The 12,805-nt window shown below is 33.1% G+C and overlaps 1 protein-coding gene across 1 annotated transcript in view; it reads left to right on the top strand.

Moving 5' to 3' along the window:
• The window catches only part of LRPPRC (leucine rich pentatricopeptide repeat containing), a 79,874-nt gene that overhangs the window by 18,135 nt on the left and 48,934 nt on the right, over positions 1–12,805 (top strand). The window contains exons 15-22 of the mRNA XM_006778688.2: positions 5,328–5,355; positions 7,119–7,176; positions 8,242–8,348; positions 8,556–8,633; positions 8,975–9,019; positions 9,426–9,539; positions 10,539–10,669; positions 11,405–11,490. Coding sequence (XP_006778751.1) covers positions 5,328–5,355; positions 7,119–7,176; positions 8,242–8,348; positions 8,556–8,633; positions 8,975–9,019; positions 9,426–9,539; positions 10,539–10,669; positions 11,405–11,490 — 647 coding nt within the window. The remainder of the gene's footprint in view (positions 1–5,327; positions 5,356–7,118; positions 7,177–8,241; positions 8,349–8,555; positions 8,634–8,974; positions 9,020–9,425; positions 9,540–10,538; positions 10,670–11,404; positions 11,491–12,805) is intronic.

Raw genomic sequence — 12,805 nt, forward strand, 5'->3', positions numbered from 1 at the left:
ACAGATATTATTCTAAATCTTCCAATGTCCTAGTTACCTGAAATGATCTTAAATCTATCGCTTCTCGGCCTTTTGGCTAAGATCAAGTGTAGTATCTGTTCTTATGAGTTTAATATCTGATACGTCCTCTATCCGAGGACAATATATTAAATGTATTTTTGAAGCTGGGAGTTGGAATAGGAGCTTGCTCCGTCCACTCCAAGGAAAAAAAAATAAAAGTTTATTTTATTCTTTCTACTAAGTAGTTAAATTGAGTTTATGTAGCCTTTTATACCATCTTTTCCAAGAAATACACACCAATTTGGTAAAGGTCTTGTTTTAATGAAGAAAGCACTATTTGAATTATGGTGAATTGGAGTTATAGTCAAATTTATATGTATGTTTGATTTATACTTTGAATATTTAATTACAAGGTGACTTTTATTCAATATAATACTGTGTTCCTCCTCTGTGTGCTCAGGGAATGTTAATGACCTTTTTCTTCCCACTTTTGTTTTTTTTTGAAAACATTCAAACATAAAGAAAAATGGAAATAATAGTAAACATCCACATACCCTTTATATAGATTTACTATTTGTTGATATTTTGCAATATTTACTTTTTTATATACTCTTATAACTTGCTTTCTTATATACTCTTTCTCAGTATTTACTTGATTTCTTATATACTCTTTCTCAATATTTACTTGCTTTCTTATATATTCTTTAGATATAGATATTTGTATAGTTATGTATGTGCACAATGAGGTGGAGCAAACTTGTACATACATACACTGTTACTTCTTTTTTACTGAACCACTTGAAGTTGTAGACATACAGATGATATTGGATCCTTCAGCTTACAACTCTTAAAAATAAGTCATCTGTATAATCACCAATATCACTCCAAAAAAATTAATAATGCTATAATATCACCGTATTTAGATTGTCATAATTCTGTTTTGCCTTTTTTTTTTTTTTTTGGGTGCCGAAACCTGCCTGTCATATTTTTTATTGAGGATTTAATTAAGGTCATGCATTGCGTTTGATTGCTGTATTTATTTTTTTTTAATTTATATTAATTGAGAATAGTTTCCTTAACTGTTTTGTCTTTTATGATACTGAGTCCAAGCTACTTTATCTGTAGAATGTACCTGTCACATTCTGTCTGAATTTTTTTCTCAGACTCAGATTGAACATTTTTAGCTAGAATACTTCATAGGTGATAAGTATTTCTTATTGTCTCAAGAGTTATAATGTCAGGTGTCAAATATTGGTGCCATCAACTAAGTTTGAACGCTTGGTTATGGTAATGGTTCCCATATGTCTCCTCTGCAAAGGAACCTTACCCACTTTGTAATTAGTAAGAAGTCTATGGGTAATACTTTGAGACAATGTGTCTATCCTGTTTCCTAGCACCTTTCACTCAGTGGTTTTAGCAGCCATTGGTAATCCTTGTTGAATCAATTGTTAACAGTGGGATTGCAAAAGGATGAGTATTTAATGACATTCCTAATAGAGTCCAAATTAACTACCTGCAACTCCTGTAAGTATTAGCACATAACAGATCGACTTAGTTAACTCTATCAAAAATAATTATTTCTCATTGTCAGAAATATTAGAATTTATAGAATATTAAATGATATCTCATAGTCACTTGAGCTAATTCTAAGGGAAACTTGAGTATGCCTTTCAGTGTTGGAATTTGATTTTGGGGATACTTAGCTACCTTTAATATAATCTGCCTCCTGGTGGTAGGTCCAGGGTCTATGAGGCAATAGTTCAACATGTGTTCTGGAACCTGTTTTGGCCAAGATTAATTTTTTATAGTATCCAACAATAATTTTGAAAAACCAACAATGTTTTCTTCTTATCTTTTGAAAGTAGTATTTAAGAGGCAATTTAGTATTTCTTTAAATTGATAAGCTCAAGAAATGGTCATTGATTACCAATCTAAAGTTTCCCAGTTTATAGATTAAATTGTCTAACCTATGTAGGCAAAAACAACTATAAAAACTATTTAAATTCAATACTGCTTAGGTAAGGTGAGATTATTTAAGATTATTAGGGAATTTTTACTTTTAACCTTTTTTTTTTTTTAAGGCTGTTTTTGAGAGTATAACTTAAAGGGCATTTAGATCTAACTTTTAAAGTTAGTAAATTCTTATGTCAAATTAAGGGCAAGAAAAAGTTTAGCATAAATAAGACTTTCTTTTCTCCCAACAGTAATGCTAGCTTTACAAAGTTCAAATGAGAAATATTACTGAAAACCACCACTAGAAATATTGAATCACTTCTAGGAGACAATGTGTCACTGAAGCTAGGTCACAACTTAGCTGGGAGTATTGCATTTCAAAAAGAAATGCTTCAGAATTTCTGTGGAGGCATTTAGGACTTCATAGTCTACAGAGAAAGAGCTCTGTGATCTAAGGAGGAATTTCTGACCCATTGCAGCAGTCTGAACTTGGCAGGTGGGAGTCTACTGTTGAAGTGGGGCTGCTTTTCATATGTTAAAAAAAAAATCAAGTTTCTGTTGCTAGGTCCTTTTGAAGTCACCAAGTTAAATGCCATTAATATTCAGTTTTCTCCTACCCATTCACAGCCCTGAAGAAGCTTACAGTAGGAGACTAAGTAGATGTACTGAATGTATTGACAAAGGGATTTTAATATTTGATTCAGCATCAAATGAAGTAAAAGGTTACATTAATGCCAAGATAAAGGATTGTAATGACATTGATTATGTCTGCTACCTTTTGCACACCCCCTACTGGGGATCAAGCCCACAACCCAGGCATGTGTTCTGACCAGGAACCAAGGTACATGCCCTTGACCGGAATCGAACCTGGGACCCTTCAGTCCGCATGCTGACGCTCTATCCACTGAGCCAAACCAGTCAGGGCTACAGTTACAATTTTTATTTAGGTCACTTTATCATTTCTTCTGTTAACTGATTTCTCATTCCATCTTTTTTTTTTTTTCAAAACTTTTTCTTAATGTGCTTCAGTGGAGGGATGATTTCATCATAAGGAAGAGGGTTCTAGGGGGGCATGGAACATGTTTTTGGGTTTTATTTTGGAACAAAGAATTACAGGAAGTTGTAAAGATAGAACACAGAGAACCTATGTACTCCCCACCCATTTTCCCCCAATGGTTATATCTTATGTAACTACTAGGGGCCCAGTGCATGAATTCGTGCACCTAGAAAGGAACTGTGGACCGTGAGGCTGCAGTGGGCTCAGGGGTGGGTCTCAGCCCATCTTCCACATCCCCCACCTGTCCCCTCCATCTGCGGCCCCTGGTCCCCTGCTCCACATTCCACCCCTGGTGCAAGCGGGGCCAGTGCCAACAGGGGCGAGTGGTGGCTCCAGCACCAACAGCAGGTGCGAGCGGGGCTGGCGCTGGCAGCAGGTGCAAGCGCCGGGCAGGACCACAGTGTGCGGGAGCAAAGAATTTTCAGTAACCATCAGAGGCTTCCCCTGATGACAGCAATAGTGCCCTGCCTTGGTCTGGTGCCCCCACTCACCTGCTCCACCATCCCTCCGCAGCTGAGGCCTGCCATGTTCCATGCTCTGCTGCCTGCTGCCAATGCCCTCCATGTTCCGTCCACATCCCCTGGTTGTTAGTGCACGTCATAGCGACCAGTTCGGTTGTTCTGCCATTCTGTCTATTAGCATATTACCTTTTATTATATAGGATAGTACTTTATCAAAACCAGGAATTTTATATTGGTGCAATGTGTGTGTATAGTTCTCACATTTTATCACTGGTAGGTTTGTGTAACCATCACTACAATGAAGATACAGAACTATGTCATCACCACAAATGTCCCCCTGGCATTACCCCACTATGTCATACTGCTCTCTCCCCCACCCACCACTGCCAACCCATGGCAGCGATTAATTTGTTCTCGATTTCTATAATTTTGTTATTTTGCAGTTGTCTCATAAAGTATGTTTTAAGATTGTGCTATTTTCGCTCAACATTAATATCCCTGAAATCCATCCAAGTGTATCAGTAGTTCATTCTGAATGTTTTTAAAGTAAAAGTAATTGCCCTGTTAACTCACTGTACCAAAACTCATTCCTCCCAAAACTGCCCAACCTCAGGTTTAAAAAGGCCCATAAATTTTGTGGGCATTTTATACTGTAAATGTATATAATTATGATAAGTATATAAATTATATTTATATTGTAAAAATTATAATTAAAACACATAGTCTTAGATTATATGTTTGAATTAAATATGCAAAGTTTATAGACATTACGTTTACAAAACTTAGAAGTAGTATAAGATCAGTGTTCATTGGTTATCTTGTTTTGTAAATGGATTTTCATTTAAACAGGCCAAATTTGGATAAGCTGTTCTTTTTGCTTTCTTTGAAATAATTTCAAATTTACATAAAGTTACAAGAATACTATAGTGAACTCTTATTCCATTTATTAACTTTTAACATTTTGACACATTATCATTATTCATTCCCTCTGTCAATCTGTATATACACATAGTTATATAAAATTTATTTTTTCAGAACTGTTTGGGCTTAGGTTGCACATATATCATGACGCTTATATGTCAGTATATAATGCCACAGAACAAGGTTATTCTGTTATACAACTACAGCACAATTAGCAAATTCAGGGAAATTAACATTGATTGAATATTTTTGTCTAATATAGTTTATGCTTCAGTTTTATTAATGATTTTCTTTTTTTGTATTTCCCCCACTTCCCTCCTGTACAGAATCCGGTTCAGGGATGAATGTTGTCTTTTTAATTTTCTCTAACCTGAAACAGTTCTCCAGCCTTTGTCTTTTATGATGTTAACATTTTTGGAGAATATAGGCCAGTTATTTTATAGAATATTCCTCATGATGGTTCCATATGATTAGCTTCAGGTTACATATCCTGCCTGAAATGCCACAGGAGTGATGTTTCCTTGGGGAATTAAATCTAAAATCACACTGTCTATCAGCATCTCATTAGTGATGTTAATTTTGATCACCAGGTAAAGATGTTCAGTTTCTCCATTGTATGGTTACTCTCTTTACCATTACAAGTAATAAGCAGTCTGTGGGCATACACTTAGAGACCATGCAAATATTTTGCTCCATCAAAGTACTTAATGATTCTTACCCAAACTAACTTTTATTTTGGGGGTTCAAAGTCAGAGAGTCAACTTTTCTAAATTACCTTCTCCTGAGAATTCGACTTATTTTTGGAAACATTTATTTACCTATTTGTTTTAAGCCTTTGATCTGTATGCATTACATATAATAATTGCTAGTTCGCTTTAACTTAAAATGTTTTTTAAACCACTGAGTTATTTTCAATCCTTTGCTGCCCTCTGCAGGTCTATGAATATAAATCTTTGGAGCAAGGTAAGTACTTCTAATACAGCAAATCGTAAGGCGATGTATAAAAAGCTATTAAGAGCAAGAGTTATGTTATACACATTTGTGATACATTGTTACAAGTTAGTGAGTTTAGAATCTTGAAGTTAGTTTTAAAATTGCCTTCCTCGATCATGAAATTTATTATTGAAGCAATTCGTGTCCTAAATTCTTCATAAGGTTTTTAATTTTTCCAAAGGACAACTGTAAACATTATTGCATTGATATTTGATCATACAGATTTAATAAGTAATTTTAAAATATGTGCATTCAGACATATTTGTGTAAGTGTATCTATGTGTAAATGACATAAAGACCAATTTTAAACTTGTCTTTTTAAGATGTTAACTGCTTTTATGCAGGAAATACAATTATCCTTATGTTGAATTGCAAGAAATATTTGTATCTTAATAAAATTAAAATGTACAATGTTAATCCTATTTTCAATTTAAATATTTTTTGAAATCTAAATTTTACTCAGTTTTGTTTTTAGTATTATGTTGCTATTCAAACTGTATAGTCAGGTATAATATATGGTGGAGATTGTTATATTTGTAAGTAATTTTTCCACTAGAAAGGCTTTTTTATTGGTTTATTCATTATTCAATGTGTGTTCACAAATTGGTATTAAATGTTGCTGTCTTATTTAATGTATGGCTACAACTTCTGATAAAGTGTATTGTCTATCTTCTATATGTCTGTGTTGATTGAAAACAGTTTGTAGGTGACAATTGTTTTACTTAGTTTTTAAACAGTTTCTACCTTTTGAAATGCCATTAACCACAGCATGGTTTTTCATGGTGGAATGAAGTGGGATATGGTTAATTTTATCTCATTTTCCATATTAGCAAATAAATAGTAGTAGAATTAACTGCAGTTTGAGTTGTTAACACTTATAATATGCCTCAGGTACTATTTGAAGAGCAAAAAAAAAAATTAGTTTTAAAATACACAAAGCATAGTTTAGTTCATGATTCCTCATATCACTTTGGAAAATAGCTGTATGTTTTTGTTCTTATCTTCAGTCCAGGGATATATAGTCAGAATATTGTGTTCAAAAATTACAAGTCAGTGCTATAGATTTTGTAATCATTTTCATCATAAAATACATTTGGGTTTTGTTTTTTTTAATTAAAAATTTGCCAGCAGGATTAACTTTGAATAAGTGTTGTGTATGTGTTTTAGTGTTTGCGTATTCAATTGATAAGAATTGAATAATGTGTGAGAATAAACACATTAGAACTTCTGGCCCCTTTTCTTTTAATGCCATTAAAATGCCTGGGAAAAGATTGTTGAAAATTAAAATAAAATAAATGGTCCAGGATATTTTCCTTTATTATTTCTGTAATACTTCACTTAAAAGAGGCAACTGGTCCAATTTCAGCAAGACCAAAAACAATACGATGAGAAAAAATATTGGTTGATAATTCCTATATGCTCTTTCTTATTTATAGCAATTCATTTAAAATAATATATAAACAAATCAGTTTAGAGTTTTTCTTAGTGACATTCATAAAACACATTGCAGTTTTCCTTCAACTTGTGTTTGTTTTGGTTTTGTTTTTAAAAGACAAACCTATTATTTAAGAACGAAACAATCTCCTTGGCAGGTGGGGGTGGTGTTGAATTACGGTGATACAGAATGATATCTTACTGGGGAGAAGCTTTATTATTTCAAGAATTCAATTTCAGATTGCATTTATTCTTGTTTGCTTCTCTTGCTGCAATGCACGAATTTTCTGTCTTAACAGATAACGGAACTGTTGTACAAGGATGGACGTTATTGCCAGGAGCCTCAAGGACCAATGGGTAGCGTTTCAATTTCGATGATTGTAACTTATCCACAAATTCATTCTTCTGTGTATTGATGGGCTAGAAAGATTACAGCAATAAACATTTTCTTTTTGAAAGTGAAATTTGAAAACATTTGGTTTTTCTTTATGTTGATAACCACAACATTTTGAGATCTATGAGTTGTTTCGTTTTGTCATATTTATTTTCTTAAAAGACAGGATTGGGAGGCTTTTTCTTTTTAGGAATTGAAGAAATGCTTCTTATAGTACTGATGAAAGTAGGCTTACAAATTTGTAATCCTTAGTGTTTATGTGATTTTAATGTCTTATAGGTGTTAATTTTAAACATATAGAGTAGTAAAGAGGTCTTGGTAGATTTTTTCATTTAAATATAGTTTATTACATTATTTAACATTTAATATTTTTCATTATTTTTATATAATGGGGCCTAGAATATAGGGTTTTCTATAAGAAGGTACGCTCCCTGAAAGTTCGGATTTTCTAGGTATTAACACATGGCCCTATACATTTTATGCTTGAATGCATAGAAAAATTACTGTTGTTATAAAACATCTTTGTTAATCTTAGTTTTTCATTGGCTAATAGGCAGCTCTCCACAGGATTGCTGTATCTGCTTATTAAAATTATTTAACTTTCTATACTCAACATTTAACAATCCTTTAAAATTTTATGTTTCCCTAAATGTTGCCCATAAAAAATTAGTACAGAAATGTGTACAAGGCATTTATTTATTCTCACTATTGTGATTTGGACAGGAAAGAAGTAAGGCCTTGGGCAGGACCACTTCTGTCAGAGAGTGGTAGGAAAAATAGATTGAAGTAAGATTCAGTACTGAAAAGCTGTCACTCGGTCTGAAAATAATTAATATTCCTTTCACTCACCAGTTAGATATGTGCTCCCAAACCACATAATCTCTATGCCTCAGTGATCATTGTTGCCATTTCAGAGCCTCTCATCAGGGTGACATCTCACACCAAAATGATTTCTTATAAATTAATCTTGATAACATGACAGTCTCAGTAATTTTAGTGGAATGCTTTCTCTTGTTTTTTTTCCACAGAAGCTGTTGGCTATTTTCTTTATAACTTGATTGACAGCATGAGTGACTCAGAGGTACAGGCCAAGGAGGAGCGTTTGAGACAATACTTCCATCAGCTGAAGGAGATGGTACCATTTCATTTTTTGCTATATAATGCCTGTCCTGCCTGACATGTATCTATTAGATTTGAAATTGCTGCTTTTAAGTACAACCAGACCACTTCTCAATGACATACAGGAGTTGGAGACTTAAATTATGTCTGAGATAATTTCTGTTAGACCAATTTCAGTTTGCTTGTCTAAAACTGAATGGGTTTTTTTTCTCCTTTTGCACAGAATGTAAAAATTTCTGAAAATATCTACAGAGGCATTCGTAACCTACTGGATAGCTACCACGTTCCTGAATTGATTAAGGTGTGTGAGAACTAATAATTAACTTTTTAAAATGTTTAATTTATATATAAAATCACGTTAAAATTTTATTTAACTATGATGTTTAGCCCAAGAAAATTTATTTAAATGACAATTACAACAAGGCGTTTTCATTGATTATTGGTAAATACTGTTTATATATTGAAGAATTCATTTAAAACATTTATTATAATGGTTAATAAAATATGACAGAATTTCTGGAAAATTTTGGAAAGATGGAAAAATAGCAGTAAAACGAGGCAGGACTTTCAAAATTTGCTTTTGACATTTGCTAATGTATTTTTCCATGTGTTTTCTAATGCTAATTTAAATCCCAATTTTAGGATGTTCATTTGTTGGTTGAAAGAGAGAAGACAGACTCTCAAAAAGTAAGTAGGTTTTTTGAGTAGATTCTACCTACTATAAAAACCACATTTAATGAAAATTCTAGACCGTCTTTATAAAATCAGTGGTTCCTAACATTTTGCCAACAGTATAACTCTAAGAAAGAAGTTGGTGAAAGCTATTCCCCAACTCAGAAAAATCAACACATCTAAGAAATTTTCATATAGTCTCAGGAGCTTTATAAATCTCTAGAATCCATTCACAGAATCCCAGATTAATATTCTTGATAGCATTTATGACATTTCGGAAAGGTCAATTTAAAGGGAAGAGTGGCAAAAATAAATAATAAATAAACAAACAAATAAACAGAAGAGTGGCAAGGGGTACATTTTCTTTCCTTTTTTCCTTTTTGTAGTAAATTTCTTTCCTTTTTTCTTTCCATTTCTGTAGACTTATAAGGCTTCATCGTCTGATTTGGAGTCTACACTTGAAAAACTAAAAGCTGAAAATCAACCTGTAGGAGATATCCTAAAGCAACTCATATTAGTGCTTTGTTCAGAAGAGGTAACATTTGTTTAAATATTCAAAATATGCTATTAAGGCAAAAAAATCTTTATAGATAAAAGTATAGGCAAAGCCAAATAGAATACTTGTGATTTTTTACAATTATTATACATCTTGCCTGTGAAGAACGCAATTAAATGAAAGGTTAACTAATTTCCACTACACCTTGAATGGCATGTTTTCAGGTTGCTGTAGTTTGTTTACAATAATCTGCACAGTGAATGATAGTAACAGCCATGATAGGTTTATCATACATGCCAAATGTCCTTTCAAGCCATGGCTCCGGTCTCTTATATCTAGATTGTCAAGCAACTGATACATGCAGTAGTCATTTGCAAGTCAAATATTACTAGATTGTTAATGCAGGGATTGAAATTCCATTTTCCTGCTGGAAAAAAAGCTCTTTCTGAGATAAAGGGTCTCTTGCTTTTTTCCAGCAGGCGTCCAGCTGTACTTTGTGTTTATTTTAGTGTGTGTCTGCAATTTGTGGCATATCACTAGATTTTTCCAGTTTCTAGTTCAGTATGATTTGGTTGTATGCCTGTGATTTTAGGGAAAAAATATAACAGGTTTTAAGATTGTAACATGGTACTGTTAAATTCCAAAATATTTTTTCACATTACTTGGAAATTAAACTAGACTTTGAGGAACTTTGCAATGATACATTTTCTGTGTATGGAAATTAGACTGTGAGTAGGAGGTGGCTTGGTATATATTTAATCTGGAATGTCCTTTTTATAATACAGTACTAAAACATCAAATCTGGCATAGTGGTCTGTTTTGCATTATAGATAACAAATCTTTTAAACCCTACATACATGTCTTACCTGTTTTTCACAAGGTGAATGAAAATATTAAGGAACAAGGTGAAGTAAATAACTTGAATCCATTTATTTTTAAAGCACTTGTAACTTTTTCTACACTTAAACATTAAAACAAGAAAATTTGTATTTTCTTTTATATTTATTTATTCTTTTTCATGTCTATCCTTTATTTTAGAACATGCAAAAAGCTCTTGAATTGAAAGCAAAATATGAATCAGACATGGTTATTGGTGGCTATGCAGCTTTAATAAATTTGTGCTGTCGACATGATAATGCAGAAGAAGCACTGAACCTGAAACAAGAATTGTGAGTACGCTGGCACTGAAACAACTCAACCTTAATGCTGATACACTGTCCTTGATGGATCATGAAGATTGAACATTACTCTCTTATGTAATGTAATTTTTAAAAATTCTCTTTTGGCAGTGTTTTTGCATAATATGAGACTCTTTGATTAATTATGGCTTATTTTCAGCAAAGAGTCTTTGTTTAAGTACAAGACATACTATTCCTTTAAAGCCGAGATTCTTCCGTCCCCCTCACCCCCCCCCCCCCCCTCTTAAAACCCATTTATACAACTGCATATCACAACAGTGGTTATGGTAACTATTTTATAAGGCTGTTTAACAGTTTCCTTTCTATACTGTAGTGTAAAGAAAATTCTGTCCGTTTTTCAGGTATCTTTAGGTGTCTAATTTTGATAGATTTATAAAATAAAAGTATGTCTCTTTGAGTATTTCAATGTTCTTTACAAAGTTCGGATCACCTAGAGTGCCATGAAGCAAGAGTTCCTTCAATTCCTATCATTTGCAGATAGAGTGATACAGTTTATATGTAGTGCTAGAGTTTTATTTCTTTTGTCTTTTTGACTATAATAACAAGTGAATGTGAATATGGCTTTAAAAATAAACCTTAACTGAAATGTAGAGGCCAATATTAGCAACAATTCAGATTATCTGATGAGTGATAAAATGGATATTGCTGTTCTTTATGCAGTTAATCGACTTTTAACATAATGTAAATTTGGGTTTTAACTTTTAGTGACCGGTTAGATTCATCTGCTGTCCTTGACACCAACAAGTATGTAGGCCTTGTAAAAGTATTGGGAAAACATGGCAAACTCCAAGGTAAGTCTGGGCATATAAAGGAAATATGTGATGCAAGTATCTTGCCACTGGAATAACATGTGAATTGATATTAATGGTATATCATGTCCTGCAAAGTGCTTGAACACTTTGCATACAAATTTGCATGTGAATCCAACCAGAGCAGCATGGACAGTGTAGGCCATTAGTTTTAATGGATTGGCAAGCGTGTCATTTACATTTGCACAGCTCAGTGCTTTTTGCACTTGTGCAGCTAGTTTTTATTAGCATTGCTATTTGGGTTGAGTTTGAAGATCTTGGCTTATGGAACAATTTGCTTATATGCCTGCACTAATGGCTTTGTTTTTGCTTTAAATGTCTGAAGGCTGAACATAAAACTTACAAACATAGCCTTTATTTAAGAATATGAATTTTGCTGCAGTCTTTGTCTTACCTTTTGGTAACATTCACCAAATGTGCACTTTAACAAGTTTTTATTTAGAAGTTTTCAGGGAAAACCTAGATAATATATAGCTGATGTGCATACTCTAGTTTTCTCATTGTTAAGATAATGCTAAGCCTAATATAATTAATCACACTTGATATATTCTTACTGTTTGCTTGTTTCTTAACTTTCTCGGTGGGTTTTATTTTGAAACTTCTTTTTCAGCCTTCCTCTCTTTTATTTCTAGAGATTTTTAAAAACTTATTTTATGATGAAAAATGTATGGAGAGATTATTTGATTTGAAAAATTGAATTTTTTCCTAGGAAGCCTTTCTAACACAGAAAATTCTTTATAATGATTAGCTGCTTTTAAAAATCACTTTTTGTAAAGCGGTCAAAACATTTTGCCTGTGCAATAATTAAGAGCAACATTATAAAAATGCACTTATTCCATATCCTAAAATGTTTGTTTCTGCCTTCCTAATGAAGCTTAATGAATCTAATGTATTAACATGCAGTCTTTTGGAAAGCTTTCATTGGCTCTGCTTGGCTAATTAGTATCGACATAGCAAACAGGCCCTATCGGTATCAGACCATTAGTCTGGCTGTATATACAGTGTAAACACATCTTTATTATCTGGCTTCCTGACAAGCCATCTGCTGAAGAAACAATGGTGTGATTTAGCAGATGTTAGCTCTGAACGATAAAAGCATCCATTTAGGAGGATCTTAACAGCTATAGGGCAGACCGTACAGGGTTATGTGGTGCAGAGTGGGCACACAGTCCCTATCTATAATTTGTAGTCAAAGTTGCAGGGAAATGATAAAACCATGCTATTGTGGATTTATAATTGTAGTCTCGTTTAGAAATGCAAGTAGTAATTAACTTGAAATCGGCATTATACACTAGAA

The sequence above is a fragment of the Myotis davidii genome, unplaced genomic scaffold, assembly GCF_000327345.1.
Source record: "Myotis davidii unplaced genomic scaffold, ASM32734v1 scaffold6, whole genome shotgun sequence".
NCBI classification, from domain to species: Eukaryota; Metazoa; Chordata; class Mammalia; order Chiroptera; family Vespertilionidae; genus Myotis; species Myotis davidii.